The 18970-nt window shown below is 42.9% G+C and overlaps 1 protein-coding gene across 9 annotated transcripts in view; it reads right to left on the bottom strand.

Moving 5' to 3' along the window:
- cadpsa (Ca2+-dependent activator protein for secretion a) overlaps positions 1 to 18970 on the bottom strand; it is a 513475-nt gene that overhangs the window by 454908 nt on the left and 39597 nt on the right. For all 9 annotated transcript variants that reach the window (XM_063067977.1, XM_063067980.1, XM_063067978.1 and 6 more), the window contains exon 2: positions 1374 to 1487. In XM_063067977.1, the coding sequence (XP_062924047.1) occupies positions 1374 to 1487 (114 nt within the window). The remainder of the gene's footprint in view (positions 1 to 1373; positions 1488 to 18970) is intronic.

The following is an 18970-nucleotide window of genomic DNA, read 5'->3' as shown; positions in this document are numbered from 1 at the left end:
AACTGAGAGGAACTTTCTTTACTCAGAAGATTGTGAAACCCTAAAAATCTCTATCAAATTACTATGTATATGGAAGTTAGAAATAGACAGGTTTTAGAAACTAAGGATATCAAGATATAAACTTTCCAATGTATTTATTAAGATATAGGATTTGTGTTGGAAAGTGATGCTGAAGTAAAAGATTCGGCCTCTTAATGAATAATGAAGGATGCACAATGGGGTAAATGGCTGACTGTTGCTTATATTTCTACTGTTCTTACATTTATTGCTAAGGCATGTGAAACTTCTCACACCAGCATGAAAGGTGAAAAGTGTTCTTCAATTCAAAGTAAAGAAATTACTTCAGAACACCTTTAATATTTTTAATCTGTTTTCTTGGGAAGAGTTGTACTGAGAAACAAAGGTCAAAGGCAATCCAAAATCAAAATTTTCTAGGTAGATGGAAAAACAAACTGTAGGAGGAACTCAACAGGTCAGGCAGCATCTAAGCAGGGAAATACACTGGATACATTTTGAGTCAAGACCCTTTTTCAGGATTCCAATTAACATTTCTGGTGCCTGCCTTGCTGAGTCCTAATACTTCCTTTTTGCTTCAGATTCCTGCATCTGTAGTCTTGTCTTTGCAAGACCAAAGCTAATGCTTTCAATACTGTCCCAAAATCAGTACCTCGTGCCATGGCTCCCTTCCCTCAGCCATGATCTCAATCTGAGCCAAAATGCAGACATCCCACCCTGCAAAAACTCATTTCAGGGAGGTAGCATCATTAATTTGCAGGAGACTCCCAGAACTTCTGGGAGAGGTGGGATGTCTGCAACAACGTAGCTCCTTAGCAGCTACTCTGCTAGTTTAAATAACATTAGCTATGCTAATGAACGAATGGCATCTGTTAAACTCACCTCAACATGTCTTAACCCAACATGGGCAATAGAAAAGTCACTGTTGCAAACAGTGCAGTGAGCAACACTGTCATTATTTTTGACCCCAATTAGGCAGGGGTACACTTTAGGGTAGTCTGGGGTGACGTACGTTTTATATTTTCTTTTTATAGAACACTCTGCTATGGCACATGTGCTCTCTCTCTCTCTCTCTCTCTCTCATGGTCGCTCTCGCTCTCTCTCACACTCTCTCTCACTCGCTTTCTCTCTCAAAAAAAATGATTTCCAGGACATTTTATATAATTTGCGGGCATCAGGGAGCCACTATTAATATGCAGGAGACTCCCAGAACTTCCAGGATGGGATGTCTGCAAAATGTCTCCCACTCTGACATGCTATTCAATTCCACACAGAGATTACAACTCTCTTCAACATTTGTATCTGATAACATGCAACAATATCAATACTGTTAAATATTGCAAGGAAAAAAAAGTTACCTCATAATAACTTTGCACAGCATTGATAAAAGCTTCATCTGCCACAATCTGTGTCTCTCCATTCAAGAAAGCCTGGAAACGATCCTTGACTGTTTGGAGCTGTTGCTTGTTTATCTAGAAAAGGCAAACAGGAGGAAAAAATAACTATATAAACAGTGAAACCTTTGAAACCCATTCAGATATAGAAGCAGCATCCTCATTTTTTTAATATATTAAACTGAGAGGCCTGCACTTAACAACTTTCCTCTCTCTCCCTTACAAATGGCACAACATTTACACTCATTGATCCGAAAGTACAGATCCTGAATTGAGAGTCCTTCACAAAATTAAGACAAATAAATCTGTAATTTCTTTCCATACCCTTGTGGAATCCATCTATCCTGGAGATATGCTTATACTATTATTTTCTCTAATAGTATACTCTAACCTCTTAATTCCTATTGATTTATTTTAGGGGCATTTGTACCTTTGATATTTCATTGGGGCCTTCACTTGTTGACTGAGTGAATAAAGACAACGGTAACTTGTCTACTATGTGAATGGATACCTATCTTACTGCAACTAAATTCAGCAACAGCATAGTAAAACACACAATGGAGCCTGCTACTGTGATGCAACACAATTCAATGTCACAGGAGTTCACTGTGTGTTACTGCTGGTGGGAAGCATACTTCACTTCAAATGTTGTAGAAAAAATACAGTAATACTGTGCAAATAGTATTTAATCCCTTGCTTGCTCACCGAGTAGTGCACTCTAAAATCTGACAATAAGCCCAAACAGAGAAAAAAACCCAAGGCAATTTAACTTTAGTAGTTTTCAGAACCTGATAATCAGGACATATTTTTGAATTAAGTGAAATGATGTTTTATTTTAGGAATTCTTTTTACTGAATAGCAAATTATTTTCCCAATCCTATAAGCATTTTTTCTCCATTTATTATGACTTATCATCATAAAAAGCAATAAAAATGACAAAGGGGCATGAAATGTTCAGTCCTGTCCCGGGCCCAGCACGCAAGGGCAACTACAAAGAAAGTACAGCAGTGCCTCTACTTCCTTAGGAGTTTGCAAAGATCCAGCATGATATCTAAAACTCTGACAAACTTCTACAGAAGTGTATTGGAGAGTACATTAACTAACTGCATCATAGCCTGATTTGGAAAATCCTACAAAAAGTAGTGGATACAGCCCAGTCCATCACGAGTAAAGCCCTCCATTGAGCACATCTACATGAAGCGCTGTCCCAGGAAAGCAATATCCATCACCAGGGACCACCACCACCCAGGTCATGCTCTCTTCTCACTGCTGCCCTCAGGAAGGTGGTACAGGAGCCTTAGGACTCACACCACCAAATTCAGGAACAGTTATTACCCCTCAACTATCAGGCTCTTGAACCAGATGTGATAACTTCACTCAACTTCACTTCAAGGACTCTTCATTTCATGTTCTCAATAGTTATTGCTTATTTATTTATTATTATTACTTCTTTCTTTTTGTATCTGCACAGTGTGTTGTATTTTGCACAATGGCCGAACAGCCAAGTTGGTACGGTCTTTCATTGATTATATTACGGATTTATTGAGTATACCCACAAGAAAATAAATTTCAGGGTTGTATATAGTGTTACTTTGGTAATAAATTTGCTTTGAACTTTGATCATTTTGTGTAGAACCACCAGAAGCATCTACATTTTATATCCACTCAAGGTTACAATCACATGTTCAACACCAGATATTGTTAAACCCAGTTACTGCTCACACATCTCTTTTGATTTTGACTAATTTCCTCCCACAACCCAGAAAGAATTACAATTTTTGCCACACAGTAAGTGCCACAGGAAATGGATCTTGATCCTCCCAATCAATACAGAGCCATTTCAATAAATACCCAATTCCACTGATATTTAGATACATTTCTTTTTTTTTAAAGAATCAATGAGAATTACACTGATGATTTCTGGCCATTTTAGAAAAGAGATGAAATACTTTACACACACCATGGGCTTTAACAAACAGCCAATAAGGTATCAGTCAAAGATGTAACAAAAAGAGTGATGGTTTCTATTGATACCAGGGCAAGGTTGTCCACTAGTTGTGTTTCAGAGGACACAAGTGATGATTTGAGAGGTACTACTGAACAAGCTGACAGGTATCTTATCAGTAAATGTTACCTCTACTGCATTATGGAACAAATGGCAAACTCCATAAGGGGCCACCACGGGGAGTCTGTACCAGAAGCTTCCTTAACTCCTAAAAGCTCAGGTATCTGCTGTGCAGGCCTTGAGGATTCACCAGAATATCACATTCATCCTGTACCCTAACACAGAGCAGCAAGGGTACAAAAATTACAACCTCAAAAGAGAAGCCTTAGATCTCTGTCGTAGATTCATAATACTCTCTCAAAATGGCTGTTTGCCATCACTCTGTTAGTACCTTTTTTCTGTTTTTCTGTGCCACATTGCCTACAGTCAGACCATTTTCATCTGGTCTAAGATTCTGTAGACTGCAGCCAAGCCACCAAGACCAGAGCAATTCAGAATCATCCATTGTGGCCATCTCAGTGGAAGTCCAGTACAGGGGGAATTCAAGAGGTGAAAGAAGGAAGTAAACATATACCAATGTGTTGCACAAAGGTGTAGAGATATGATACATAATGGTTATTTTTAACTTTGCAACATTCATGGAATAGGTGTACATGAAACTAAACGAAAAATTCTGAAAATGAAATTAAGATTAAAAAAGCAGAGCTAAAAGAGGACAACATGGCAACGTAAATTCTAGTATGGTGGGTGTTTTGGGGTAAGGAGAGATTGTTCATTTCCTCCACCATCCCAATTCTCTACTAGAGTTAGGAATGGGAAGGGGTTAAATCAACCTTTAAAGAAAGTGTAATTGAAATCGGACTTTGTTTAAGGAACAAGTTAATCTCCCATTGTGCAAGTCAGCAGTCAAGATGGCACTGAGTTGCAGGAGATTCGGGTGGGCAGGACCCATGAGAGCTGGTGATCCTCCAGGTCAGTGAGTTGGTAAGTCCAGTGTTTGAGTCCTGAAGTATGGGATCCCAAATGCAGCAAGTACTAGGATCAGTACATGGTACATGGAGCTTAGAAAAATAGAGGGCTACACAGTACGGAAATTCTGGGCAGCTTCTAGAGTAGGTTACATGGTCAGCACAACATTGTGGGCCAAAGGGCCTGTAATTTGCTGTAGATTTTCTATGTTTCCGTGTTTCAGAACTGAAGATGGAAGCATGAAGGTTGGAATCCGAAGTCAAAAAGTACCAAAGTCAGCAAGTATGGAAGCCCAGGCCCAATGGCCAAAGTCCTAAGTCCTGAGTCTGCATGTCCACTGAGGAAGTCAGCGGCTTGTGTGTGTGCGCAAGTACAATATAGGCAGGAGGCCCAGAGGGTGTCTGTCCTGGGTTTAGAGGGGAGAGGGAGAGGGAGAGAGTGAGAGAGAGAGAGAGAGAGAGCTTGTTTTGCTGTTGTTCTGTTGTTATCATTGTCCTTGTTGTTCTAATGAACACAGTGGGCATGCTATGTTGGCACTGGAATGTGTGGCAACACTTGTGGGCTGCCCCAGTACATCCTTAGATTGTGCTGGTTGTTAACACAAACAATGCAATTTGGTGTATGTTTCAAAGTACATGTGATAAATAAATGGGAAGGGAGGAGGGAAGGGAACGTCAACTTAGACCATGAGAGGCCTGGGTCGGGCATTTTCATGCCTTACAAGGCGCAGATTGGAAGTCTGTGTGGGGCGCCACTCCTCGCACAGACACGAGAGCAATGAATCTGAATCAAGATAGAAGGTGGATGAAAGGAGGAGGTAACGCATCAACTTTGTATGAGTCAGCTTCATGAATGAGACCTTCAAAGAGTTGTTTGTCATTCAAAAGAGACAAAATTTGTTTAAAAACAAGTTTTTTTTCTGGAGACCTGTTTTAAGATTAATTGAAGAATTAAAAGCACCACCTTATTACAGACGGCAAACAGCCATAATAAATTACAAGGGCATTAAACGTTAGTCTTGCCAATGACACCCACATCTCTTGAGAGAATTAAAATAAAGCTTTCCAGCTCATTCTTTAACTGACATGTCAATTATTTTTTTGAGTTAACTATATTGCTAAATGTTTTGCTTTGCATTCTTTTAAAAGTACTTTTAAAGAAATTGGTCAAATTTTTATACCTTTTCAACATCATGATCCTCATTTTTGATTCCAATGCTCTGTTGTATAACCCTTTGTAAAGTAATACTGCATTCACAAAACAGTATCTGGAATACCATAAGATTGCTGAGACAACTCATCATTTTAACCGAATGAAAGCAATCCTTCTATTACATTTTTATAAGCCTAATAGCCGATTGCACAGCCATGTTTTTGGGGATGGTAGTAATATTTAATTTAAACCATAAGACATAGGAGCTGGTTCGGCCATTCAGTTCATCAAGTCTATTCCACCATTCTATTATGGCTAATTAATTATCCCCCCTCAACCTTGTTCTCCTACCATCACCTCATAACTTTGGACACCCTTACTAATCAAGACCCTTACTAACTGCCGACGGGACATCAACCGGCTCGACTTCACCGCACCTTGTTCCCATTCCAACCTTACTCCTTCTGAACGCTCTGCTCTCCACTCCCTCCATACTAATCCTAACCTTACTATTAAACCCATCGATAAGGATGGCGCTGTTGTAGTCTGGCGTACTGACCTCTACCTTGCCGAGGCACAGCGACAACTTGCGGATACCTCCTCTTATTTACCCCTTGATCATGACCCCACTAAGGAGCACCAGGCCATTGTCTCCCACACCATCACCGACTTTATCCGCTCAGGGGATCTCCCATCCACTGCTACCAACCTTATAGTTCCCACACCTCGCACTTCCCGTTTCTACCTCCTACCCAAGATCCACAAACCTGCCTGTCCTGGCAGACCTATTGTCCCAGCTTGCTCCTGCCCCACCAAACTCATTTCTGCATACCTGGACACAGTTTTATCCCCCCTTGTTCAATCCCTTCCTACCTATGTTCGTGACACTTCTCACGCTCTTAAACTTTTCGATGATTTTAAGTTCCCTGGCCCCCACCGCTTTATTTTCACCATGGATGTCCGGTCCCTATATACTTCCATCCCCCATCAGGAAGGTCTCAAAGCTCTACGCTTCTTTTTGGATTCCAGACCTAATCAGTTCCCCTCTACCACCACTCTGCTCCATCTAGCGGAATTAGTCCTTACTCTTAATAATTTCTCCTTAGGTTCCTCCCACTTCCTCCAAACTAAAGGTGTAGCTATGGGCACCCGTATGGGTCCTAGCTATGCCTGCCTTTTTGTTGGCTTTGTGGAATAATCTATGTTCCGAACCTATTCTGGTATCTGTCCCCCACTTTTCCTTCGCTACATTAACGACTGCATTGGCGCTGCTTCCTGCACACATGCTGAGCTCGTTGACTTTATTAACTTTGCCTCCAACTTTCACCCCGCCCTCAAGTTTACCTGGTCCATTTCCGACACCTCCCTCCCCTTTCTAGATCTTTCTGTCTCTATCTCTGGAGACAGCTTATCTACTGATGTCTACTATAAGCCTACTGACTCTCACAGCTATCTGGACTATTCCTCTTCTCACCCTGTCTCCTGCAAAAATGCCAGCCCCTTCTCGCAATTCCTCCATCTCCGCCGCATCTGCTCTCAGGATGAGACTTTTCATTCCAGGACGAGGGAGATGTCCTCCTTTTTTAAAGAAAGGGGCTTCCCTTCCTCCACCATCAACTCTGCTCTCAAATGCATCTCCCCCATTTCACGCATATCTGCTCTTACTCCATCCTCTCGCACCCCACTAGGAATAGGGTTCCCCTGGTCCTCACCTACCACCCCACCAGCCTCCGGGTCCAACATATTATTCTCCATAAATTCGGCCACCTCCAATGGGATCCCACCACTAAGCACATCTTTCCCTCCCCCCCCCACCGCTTTCAGCAGGGATCGCTCCCTACGCGACTCCCTTGTCCATTCGTGCCCCCCATTCCTCCCCACTGATCTCCCTCCTGGCACTTATCCTTGTAAACAGAACAAGTGCTACAGATGCCCTTACATTTCCTCCCTTACCACCATTCAGGGCCCCAGACAGTCCTTCCAGGTGAGGCGACACTTCGCCTGTGAGTCGGCCGGGGTGATATACTGCATCCGGTGCTCCCGATGTGGCCTTCTATATATTGGCGAGACCCGACGCAGACTGGGAGACCGTTTTGTTGAATACCTACACTCTGTCCGCCAGAGAAAGCAGGATCTCCCAGTGGCCACACATTTTAATTCCACATCCCATTCCCATTCTGATATGTCTATCCACAGCCTCCTCTACTGTAAAGATGAAGCCACACTCAGGTTGGAGGAACAACACCTTATATTCCGGTGGGGTAGCCTCCAACCTGATGGCATGAACATTGACTTCTCTAACTTCCGCTAATGCCCCACCTCCCCCTCGTACCCCATCCGTTATTTATTTATATTATATACACACATTCTTTCTCTCACTCTCCTTTTTCTCCCTCTGTCCCTCTGACTATACCCCTTGCCCATCCTCTGGGTCCCCCGCCCCCACTTCTCCCTGGGCCTCCTGTCCCATGATCTTCTCATATCCCTTTTGCCAATCACCTCTCCAGCTCTTGGCTCCATCCCTCCCCCTCCTGTCTTCTCCTATCGTTTTGGATCTCCCCCTCCCACCTTTCAAATCTCTTACTAGCTCTTCCTTCAGTTAGTCCTGACGAAGGGTCTCAGCCTGAAACGTTGACTGTACCTCTTCTTAGAGATGCTGCCTGGCCTGCTGCATTCACCAGCAAATTTGATGTGTGTTCCTATCAACCTCCACTTTAAATACACTCGATGACTTGCCTCCACAGACTTCCATGGCAATGAATTCTAGAGATTCACCATTCTCTGGCTTAAGAAATTCCTCATCTCTTTTCCAAAGTGGTGTCCTTGTATTCTGAAGCCCTGTCCTCTGCTCCTAGAATCCCCCACTATAGGAAATGCCCTCTCCATGTCCGCTCTATCCAGGCCTTTCGATATTTGATAGGTTTCAATGAGATCACCCCTCATTCTTCTAAACTCCAGCAAGTATAGGCCTAGAGCCATCAAATTCTCCTCATAATTTAACACTTTCATTCCTAGGATCATGCTTATGAACCATCTCTGGGCCCTCTCTAATGCCAGCACATTCTTTCTTAGATAAGGAGCCCAAAAGTGTTCACCTTATGGCAAGTGCTGTCTGACCAATGCCTTATAATGACTCAGCATTATATCCTTGCTCTTATATTCTAGCCCTCTTGACTCAAAACGAATGCTAACATTGCATTTGCCTTCCTTATCAGCGATTCAACCTGCAAGTGAATCTTTAAGGAATCCTGCACAAGATTTCCCAAGTCCCTTTGCACATCTGATTTCTGAACTTGCTCCCTATTTAGAAAATAGTCTACATCTTTATTCCTTTTACCAAAGCGCATGACCATACACTTCCCTAAATTGTTTCCTGTCATTCTGATATGGGAACAACTTCCAGCAGGAGGCCAATTTAGTGAGGAGCAACAGGTTGGGATATTAGCAAAGTGGGTGAGGGGTGGGTGGAGGGTAAGTAGTGGTTTGTAAGGATGAGTGTACTGGAATAATACATGGAAATAGATGAGTGATCTAGAAAATGGAACACAGTAGACACTTGAACTGTGGAAGCATCATACAAATTAAAACCACTGCACTGGGAGGTGAGGGACAAGCCGATTCTGCTCACTGCTACACGATATTTACTCAGCTCTGCTCTGCACTGAACTGAGGCCATAGCCTGCTCCAGCTACAGTATGCCTGCCTTCATGTCTTTCGTAAAACTTCATTGCTGAATGCAATTTGCTTACCTTTATTGTTTGAATGATTTGTTTTTTTTTCCTGCACATTGGGTGTTTGACAGTTTTTTTTTACAATGAGTTCTTTTGGATTTCTTTGTTTTGTGGCTGCCTGTAAGGAGACGAATCTCAAGGTTTTATAACATATGCATACTTTGATAATAAATGTACTTTGAACTTTGAGGGGAAGAGTCATTTACCTGTTTAATATTGCCAAGTATTATGATACAACTCAAGGTGACTATTTTAGTTTTTCCACTACTCTCCTTCACGACCAGTATAATTCCTAATCAAAGCCCATGTTATTGTTTGTTTTCAAATCCAATTAATCTTAAAATTAGGAAGATTTAAAGTTCATGTACCAAAAGTGCATGTGGCTGAAGGGTCTAACCAGGGTGAATAAAAGCCATGTTGCAAATCTGTGGAATAGCACTAAGTTGAACCTTTAGCTCGTGAACTGTTCTCTAAAACTCCCTAGGAAGCCAAACAATTGAGTATAATGAAATCACAGCATATAATCACAGTTAATTGTTTTAAATATTGTTGAATCTGAAGAAAAAGTCAGATGATTATTTGACTTAAGATATAAATGCTGGCTAATGGTTCTATCCTATTACAAATGAGAAATGTATGCAAAGTGGCCAGAATGCAGAAAAAATACAAGCATTTTCCATTTCAGATATTCTGTCAGGCTCATGGAAGCATCTCATGTTTGTTCACTTTTGAATATTACATTGTCTTAACAAATTGATGTTTGTCTTACTTACCCTAAGTATAATGTGCACAATATATTCAGTCAAAGCTAACCTTTAAAACTGACCTATTCATTCAAGCAAACATTTTACTGGAAGTGGCATTTTTGAGAGCTTAAAAGGCTAGATGTTTTGAGAATATTTCCTCTTGTAGATGAATCTAGTACTGAGACTTTGTGATAGTGATTTAAGATGAACATGGCGAGGAATGTATTCCTCTGAATTTTGAGTTTGTTTGGAATTCTCCGTGTCAGAGGAGAGCACTTTGAAGTTTGAAATAAATATTTAAATTACAAGTAAGGTAATGGATCTGCCTTATATTTGTTATTCTAACTCACCATCTGTGTACTATGACTGCACAAACTGGAAACCAGGAGCTGGAGTCCTCAATGGAACACACCTTCACTTCAGCTCCAGAATCCGTTCTGTTCAGTGGGATGAGATGCACTTGGGTTTCCTCTTCTAAAAGGTTCACATGGAAGCTCTGTGATCCACACTGTCAAGGAGGAGGACGACTCAAGACAGATAGACTGAGGATCCGTAGATCCTTTTATGCCTGTTTGTACAATAGTAAAACCATAGACATCACTGCCTCCCAGAATTTCCTGCTTTCTATCATAGATGTGCTAGATGACAGCAAACAGGAGAGCCTGGATCAGCCACTGTCTCTGGAGGAGCTGACTGGCTCTATCTGTTCTCTTGGTAGGAATAAAACTCCCAGAAACAATGGCTTATTGGCAGTATTGCATTCTGCTCTGTGGGACTGCATGAGCCTGGAGCTTCAGCAACAGGTCCGACTGTTTCAATTTCCCTTTCACTGTCAGGTCTGACCACCTCAAGGTGCTGGTGATCTGGTTCAGAGAGGCTGAGGCATTTCTAACAAGAATTGCTTGGAGCAGATTAGGAACGTCAAACAAAAACTGTGTCTGGGTAAAAGGTGCTCACTGTCAATAATTGGGTAGAACTTGGGATATGCCCTCATGGCTGCCGTACGTGGCACAGGTGTGGCCTGTTCCCTACTCTTCTAACTTGGAAATCACCCGGAACTTTTTCTAAATTGATTTCAGGTCCAATATGAAGCAAGTCCGACAGGTCACCCTGCACAAATCTCCAGAGAATGAAGGCAAAAGAATGCTAAATGTTGCCCTTACCCTGATGACAACTTTTGTGTGCGGCTGCATCAGATGGTGCATGGACACAAAATATGTGTGCATCAAGTATCACTAATGTGATGAACTTCGACTGTTCCCCACTCGTTTTACGGAAGAGAGACCTGGACATTCAACCACACCATATCCTAGTCAGCTGGACAATGCTGCACCACCTGTCCTTTGTGGAAGAATTTTCCAAAGTAAACACCTTGACCACAAATCCATCAAACATTGCAGGATAGGGACACTATGGATTCTTACTTTACTTTTATTTTAGAGATACAGCACATTAATAGGCTGCTCCAGCCCAACAAGCCTGCAACACCCTATTACACTGATGTAACCAATTAACCTACCAACCTGCACATCTTTGGAACGTGACAGGAAACTAAAGAATCTGGAGGAAACCTTCGTGGTCATGAGGAGAACATACAAATTCCTTTCAGACAGTGGCAGAATTGAACCTGGATCTTCGGTGGCAACCGTTAGTCTCGCGAGACCATGGATCTGTGCCTGGAAAGTCTTGCTTCAGTCCTCTCCAGGGTGCAGGCCTGGGCAAGGTTGTACGGAAGACTGGCAGTTGCCCATGCTGCAAGTCTCCCTTCTCCACAACAACGATGTTGTCCAAGGGAAGGGCAAGGGCCGATACAGCTTGGCGCCAGTGTCATCGCAGGAGTTGCCAGAACAAGGTTGAAGGCAATGTCGGACTGCCTTAGGGACTCCAGCTCCGGATTTGTCCTCAGGGTTTACTCCCGAAGCCTCTTCCATGAGTGGGTATGGCGCAAGGCAGTGGAGGTTTGAAATCAGAGTTTCCCTCACTTAGATGGACTGCCTTCCCAGGCTAATGAGCTCCATCTACCCGAAACTTAAGCACTATAATAACATTATGCTAACTGCTATGCTACCATGCCACCCAGTGTGGGTTTGCTCCCAGAACAGTTGGTTCAAACTATTTGGTAGAAAGCCTCTTTGCCAGATCTGACCAACAAGCGCCAAGACCTCACTTGGCTGGTGATGAGAGGGGTCCTCCTAAAGAAAGCCTTTCTCTAAATATGACATACAAACCCAATATACGCTGCTTTCAGGATGGTAGCAGACTGTGGATTGGCTAAAAGGGTGTGGAGACAGGTGTAAGGATCTACATTCTGGTTCATCTGCACGATAGGCTATTCCCAGAGACACACACCAAGACAGACATCAAGTGCTACTGAAAGACTCTACTTTGCATGGTTTTCCAGCACAATGAGATGTCTCTATGGGAAAGCTGCAGACCAGCAGAGTCCAAACAGCAGGAGTGTGAACTGAAGGATGCATTGAAGCTCAGTATAGCCATTGCCAAGGCTCTGTGTGAAAAGACCACAGTATAAGATCTTCCATTACCGCACATTAAGGGTAGAGTTCAGTGGGAAAGCTCCTTAAACAAAGAAACTAGTGTAAATACCCCAAGCAGACTCAAGAGTGGCAATGGTACTATGTTTGCTTGGTTTTTTTAAATGACCATGAAGGCAATGAATGTAAGTTTGTGGTACTGTTTCTTCCTTAGTATATATTTTTGATTATAAAGCCAATTTTTGAAATTGAGATAAAATTGGGCTGTATAAGCTTCTGTCCCATTTTATTGTGGAAAAGTAATTTCTCCCAAATGCATATTTACATTTTAAATACTATCAAGTATCATAATGCATCACCATTTTTAAAAGGCCACGTGGAATATATTGACATTGTTCAAAAATTAAAATGAAGCAGTCGTTAAGAACCCATTTATTTCAATCAATTCTTCCTCTAATGTCATGTCCCAAGAAGTCACTGCTGGACAGACACTTCATATAGAGGAGACACATTAATCTTTGCTTTTCTCAGCCCTGACACATACAGAGGAGAACCTATGGTTATTTTAATGGCTGAATAATTTTTGTCATAAAGTAGAATCATTGGTTAGTATGTCTAGCTGCTCCATCTCCTAAAGAATAACATGGTCACTGGTACACCGGGTTTCCTCACAATCCTACAAAAAACTCATTCTACCATGCTACTTCCTAATAAGACAATCATGTTATCAGCAAGCTGCAGTGGACAAGATTCCGTTATCTGTGGATGTTGACGATATTCCCTCTTTAAACAGTTGGGTGTTAGCAAGATTTTTAAAATGCTGAAGCTGTATACATTATATATTTAATATTATTTCCAAAATAAATGTTTAGTAGGGGAATAAAAGTACTTGAAACATTCCTGCCAACCGATATGAGCTCAGGCAACTAGCCCATCCAGTTAACTAGCCAGTTGACTGAACATTAGAATCCACCATCACACATTCCATCATTGTGTGAATCACCTAGTAGTGCAATAAAAAATAATGGAAACATAGGCATGAATTCAAAGTGGTTATTTTGTTTTGTGGGTTCATAGCATCATCTGAGATCCTCAATGGCACTTGCTTTGTCATCACTTTACGCTATTATTTCTATCAATGTCATATCCCATGATAAATATTATTCCCATTTATCATCCTTTTTCTATCATCAAATGTTTCACACAAAAATTAGCTACAGGTATAAGGAATTACTTTTAACTCTGCCATGTAGGAATACAGAAGCTAGCCAATAAAATATGTTTTGACTGATGAGTGCAAGAGCATTAAACATGTAACAGATATTTTAAATTCCATAATGAATCCTGACAAATTGATTGTAATTTTTAAATTAAATTTGAAACACAATTTGGCTCTGCTCACTCAGCTTATGTCAAGTTTTTTTGGTGTTTTACATTTACACATGCACCTTTTCTTTGGCTTGTTCAGTACTATTAAGTAATGAAGGTCTCAACAGTTAGAGAAACTAGATGATTTAGAAAGAAGAATGGTAGATAAGATGGATCATATAGAAAGATGCTGATAGCACAAATTATTTGTCATGTTTTTCACTACGTGTATTTTCTCCCATGTAGGAAGAATTCAATTTACACAGTGCATATGATCAATAATTCAAAATGATGCCATGTTTACTTGTATAGCCCATCAGGTAGTCAACACAGCTGCTACTTTAGTTGGTATCATAATGGACACATTGCTTAAAATTGGAGTCGTTTCCTTGCAACTCCATAATCTCAATTTCTGGAAAAACCTGTGCACCAAGGTTTATTATAGGAAACACAAACATCAATGGGTGATATTTTTGCTGAAAGCCTCAATTCAGTACATACATGTTGCACACATCTTCAATTTCCACCTCATGCCATTGTATATCTCTGCTCTACCTCCTCATCATTCCAAAACAATTCGATAAAACTATAGAATAACACCTACCTCTTATTTTTAGTCACATGTACAAGATAGATAGATATTTTATTGATCCCAAAAGAAATTGCAGTGTCACAGTAGCATTGCAAGTGCACACTTACTTGTAACACCTTGGTAATGGTTTCACTGCTAACATAATGGTCTTCCTGTAGAAAAAATGTTTGGGTTATGGTTAGTGATAACAGGTGAGCCATCCAATCAGGGGACCAGGTTTTTTTGTGTGACTGACACTGGTGTAAGCTGGAGACTTTGTTTGCAGGGAGATGAAGAGAGACGCTGCTGGAGAGAACCGGTCGTAGGATTTGACCAGGTGGGGACTCTGATTCAATCGAGCAAGGTGCGGATGTCTACTGAGGATCGGTGAATATGACTTTTGGAAGAGTTGGGTTCCAATTTGTGTACATTTGATTGTTTAATTATAATGGGCCCTTTTTGTTTTTATCTTTCATTTCTTTGCTAACCTTTTAGTTAACATTCAAAAATATTCGTTCTGTCTGCTATTTCTTGGCACTGAGTTGTAACAGGATAGCATAGCATTCACACAAACCAGGGTCTGGGGTGGGAGAGCACCTCAATCTCACGGATTTGGCAGGACCGGAGTGTGTATTCCCTCGAGTTACGCAGCCCAAGGAAACTGAGGTTTCATTGTGGGGGTATTGTCCTGGACGTATTTCATTGGATGCTGTGTGATTGTCCTGAGCATTGATCCAGTGGGTTCCGTGTTTAAGCCTGTGTTAAACTATTGTGTACTGGTAAAATAGTAAAAATACGTGGTTATGGACACTGCAAGGGTTGAGCGGTGGTGCAAATCTACGGGATTACCGGTAACCAATGCGTCTGTATTAAGTGGAGTGGACATTCGTAGCCCAATGAATGGTTGATTAGGACTCTATGCGTACCATTAAAGCATTAGGAGCCATTACAATCATGGAGCAGAGGTTTGACAAAATGACAAGTAAAGACTTGTTTTAGTTCAGACTAGCGCTGACGTTAATGGCAGTGGAACAGCCTGGTATTATTGGGGACCCAGGGGGGCGGGGGGGGGGGCGCGTGGACTATCCATACTTTCCGGGAGGAGGGGAGTGTAGACAGGGTGCTGAATTGGAAGCCAAGGTTCCCATAGCTGGGAGCGGAGACTTTAAAGACAAGTTTCCCTCGTTTCTGCAAAGCAACGGGAAGGAGTGGTCTGATTTGGAAGGTTTAATGAGTCCTCCATTGAGGGATAAGCATTCTGAGTTGGTATCAGCTCTTACTTCCCTGGCGAATAAACGGCAAAGTGCCCAGGTGGAAAGTCCAGTTACAGTAGACTCAGAATGTTCTCGGGGATAATGCCCACCCCTGAACAGGAAGAAGAGTATGAGACTTGGGTGGAGCAGACCTCTCAGATGCTGAATGAATGGCAGTGCTCTTAAAACATGAAAAGACAGCGACTAGTAGAGAGTCTGAGAGGTCCAGCTGCTGACGTAGTGAGATCTTTAAAGACACAGAATCCTTTGGCTACTTCTGCAGGCTACATGCAAGCACTAGAAAATGTTTTTGGTGTGATGGGAAGCCCAGTGGAGTTTATGATGGGGTTTTGGAACGTTTCTCAGGAGAAGGGACAGAAACTTTCCTCCTATATTTTTCAGTTAGAGAGACAGCTGGGTTGCTTGTGGTGTAGGGGGCCATTCAAACGGCTGAGGTGAATCAGTTAAGAATGGACCAAGTGGTAAAAGGTGCACAGTCACAGGACACGATCACTCATTTGTCGAGCTGATCAGCAAAGTAAGAGAGGACGAGAATGTGATGGAGGCATGGGAGGAGTCAGTCAGCAGGGTACAGTCTTCAGTAGTAGCACCAGTTGCTGAAATGACCCCTGACAGCCCACCCCCAGGGGTGATAAAGGAGCTCAGGAAAGAGCTTAGAACTGAAATGTCCCGGTTGTTATCGGGGGTACGGCCACCCTGCATGGCAAAGCCAACAGGGAGTTGGACCCACTGAGGGGACAGTCTAAGCAGAGGGCTGCTAGTGAATGCAGGAAGATGAGCGACCAGTTTTGTCTGCTATAACTGTGGGGAAGAGGGACACTTCAGGTGGGAGTGTGAAGGCCAGGAAAGCCTTCGGAGAGTGAGCCCCCAGGTATCTAAGTGGAGAGAGATATCAGGAAACTTAGAGGAGACCCAGTGAGGGAACAGTCTGGCATCTCGGGGGGAACATATTCCAATCAATATATCAAAGAACACCTTAAGCAAAAAACCCTATTCCTGAAGGCTTAGTGGAGCCAAGCTCCAGTGTATTACGACGGATCGAGGGTATTTATGCTGAGCCATACTTGACACAGACTCTCAGGTTACTCTCCTGTACTGTTCGTCTGTTCGTTTTACAACTGGTATTTGATGCATTTACCACTGATGCCACTCAGTGCGCTAGAGACTTAGGGTCTTAGTTCAGATGACTACCCGTATGATGGTCACTTGTCGTTGAACTGGAGTTTTCGCAGGCAGATGTGGGAGTAGCTGAGGTCCTTGATACCTTACTGTTGGCTTGTCTGGACCCCATGGAGAAGGGCGAAGCTTCATTTATTATGGGAACAAATACTCCTATTGTGAGGAAGCTAGTGGGAACCTACAAGGAGAAAGTTGGCGAGAACTTTCTGAAAACATTGTATATTCACCCTGTGTTCTGAGCTGCTTTTGAGGAAGTGTGTGGCTGTACTGGGGTGGATGATGAACATAAACGAGGGGCTATGTCCAAAAAAAGCCTTGTTATGGCCTGGGGAAGTAGCTACAGTGACGGGGAAAACCCCAAATTTCCCAGAATACCTAATGCCGAGGCCCTCTTGGTAGATGCTCCGGAAGACCACGAAGTGGAGTCATGCTTACCTGGGGTATTGGTGAGGCCCAAATTGCAGAAGCCCTCAGTTGTACAGGTGAATCTGACAGTGATTATCAGGAACACCTCAGAGAGGGAAGTCACTGTCAGGTGGAGGATGCCAATGGCACACCTCTTTCCAGTGACAGTAATGTCTCATGTCCCTGTGAGACAAGTCGGGGAGAAACACTCTGAAAAAGGGAAAGTTGACTACCAAGTAATCCAACTTTGGGGACTCCCAGGTACCTGGAGGTTGGAAGAAAAGGTTGGTAGAGAAGATGTCTTCGAGATGAGTTTGACGTGGGTGGTTCCAAAACACTTGCCACACCATCTGGGTGACAGACGACACCCTGTTCAGAGAAAGGTCACAGCAACTGGCACCTACAGAGGTGGAGGACATTGGGTAGCATCTGCAGGAGCTGAGATAATCACTGAGTCCAGAAGCCCCCATGCGGCTCCAATAGTGGTGGCCAGGAAAAAGGATGGGAAGGGTCGGATGTGTGTGGACTATTGGACTTTGAACTGGCGTACAGTCCCTGACCAATATACAATCCTGAATATTGAATATGCATTGGCCTGCCTGAGTGATGCAAAGTGGTTCAGTGTGCTGGACTTGTGCAGTGGGTATTATCAGATGCCCATGAGTGAGGGTGACAAAGAGAAGACGGCATTCACGTGTCCACTGGGATTCTTCCAGTTTTAAAGGATGCCCCAGGGCATATCGGGAGCCCTGGCAAGTCATGGAGAAAACTAAGGGGGATGTGAACTTGCTTGAGGTGCTGGTGTACCTGGATGATCTCATAGTATTCGTGTCCACCTCAGCGGAAAATAAAGCGAGGTTACTGAAGGTCCTGGGCCACCTGGAAGCTGAAGGGTTAAAACGTTCCCTGGACAAGTGCCAGTTCTGCAAGATATCTGTCCACTCTGTTGGGCACATAGTATCACAGATAGAGTAGATACGGATCTGTCTAAGATAGAGGCGGTGACCACATAGCCAAGACCCCAGATTATAAGCACCCTGCACTCGTTCCTTGGATTCTGTGGGTACTATTGGAGGTTCGTGAAGGACTACTGTAAAGTGAGTCACCCTTTAAATCAGCTTCTGTGCGGTTACCCTCCCTTGGGGGAGAAAGGGAGGAGGACGAAAGGAGATGATAGTAAAGGTTATCTTAGCCCTTCTTGTGCCTTTTGGTATGAGATGGGATGAGAAATATGAAGAGGCCTCTCAGTTGTTGAAAGAGCTGCTAAAAACACCAGCGTTGGTTTTTGCAGACCCCCCCAATTGTCATATGTACTGCATATAGATGCCAGCAGAGAGGGCTTAAGAGGTGTTCTGTATCAAGATCAGGGCACAGGATTGAGACTGGTCACATTTGTCAGCTGGAGTCTGTCACCCTCCGAGCAAAGCTACCCACATACAAGTTGGAGTTCCTGGCACTGAAATGGGCTGTGGTGGATAAACTAATTGACTGTCTATATGATGCCAAGTTCGAGGTGAGGACGGACAACAACCGATTAACTTATATCCTGACCTCGGCGAGATTGGATGCCACAGGCCATCGGTGGTTGGCAGCGTGGTCTGCCTATGATTTCAGCCTGAAGTACTGACCGGGGAGTCGAAACACTGATGCCGATGCATTGTCCCGACAT

This window comes from Mobula hypostoma, chromosome 15, assembly GCF_963921235.1.
Source record: "Mobula hypostoma chromosome 15, sMobHyp1.1, whole genome shotgun sequence".
NCBI classification, from domain to species: domain Eukaryota; kingdom Metazoa; phylum Chordata; class Chondrichthyes; order Myliobatiformes; family Myliobatidae; genus Mobula; species Mobula hypostoma.
This window is presented reverse-complemented; position numbering and strand designations above follow the sequence as displayed.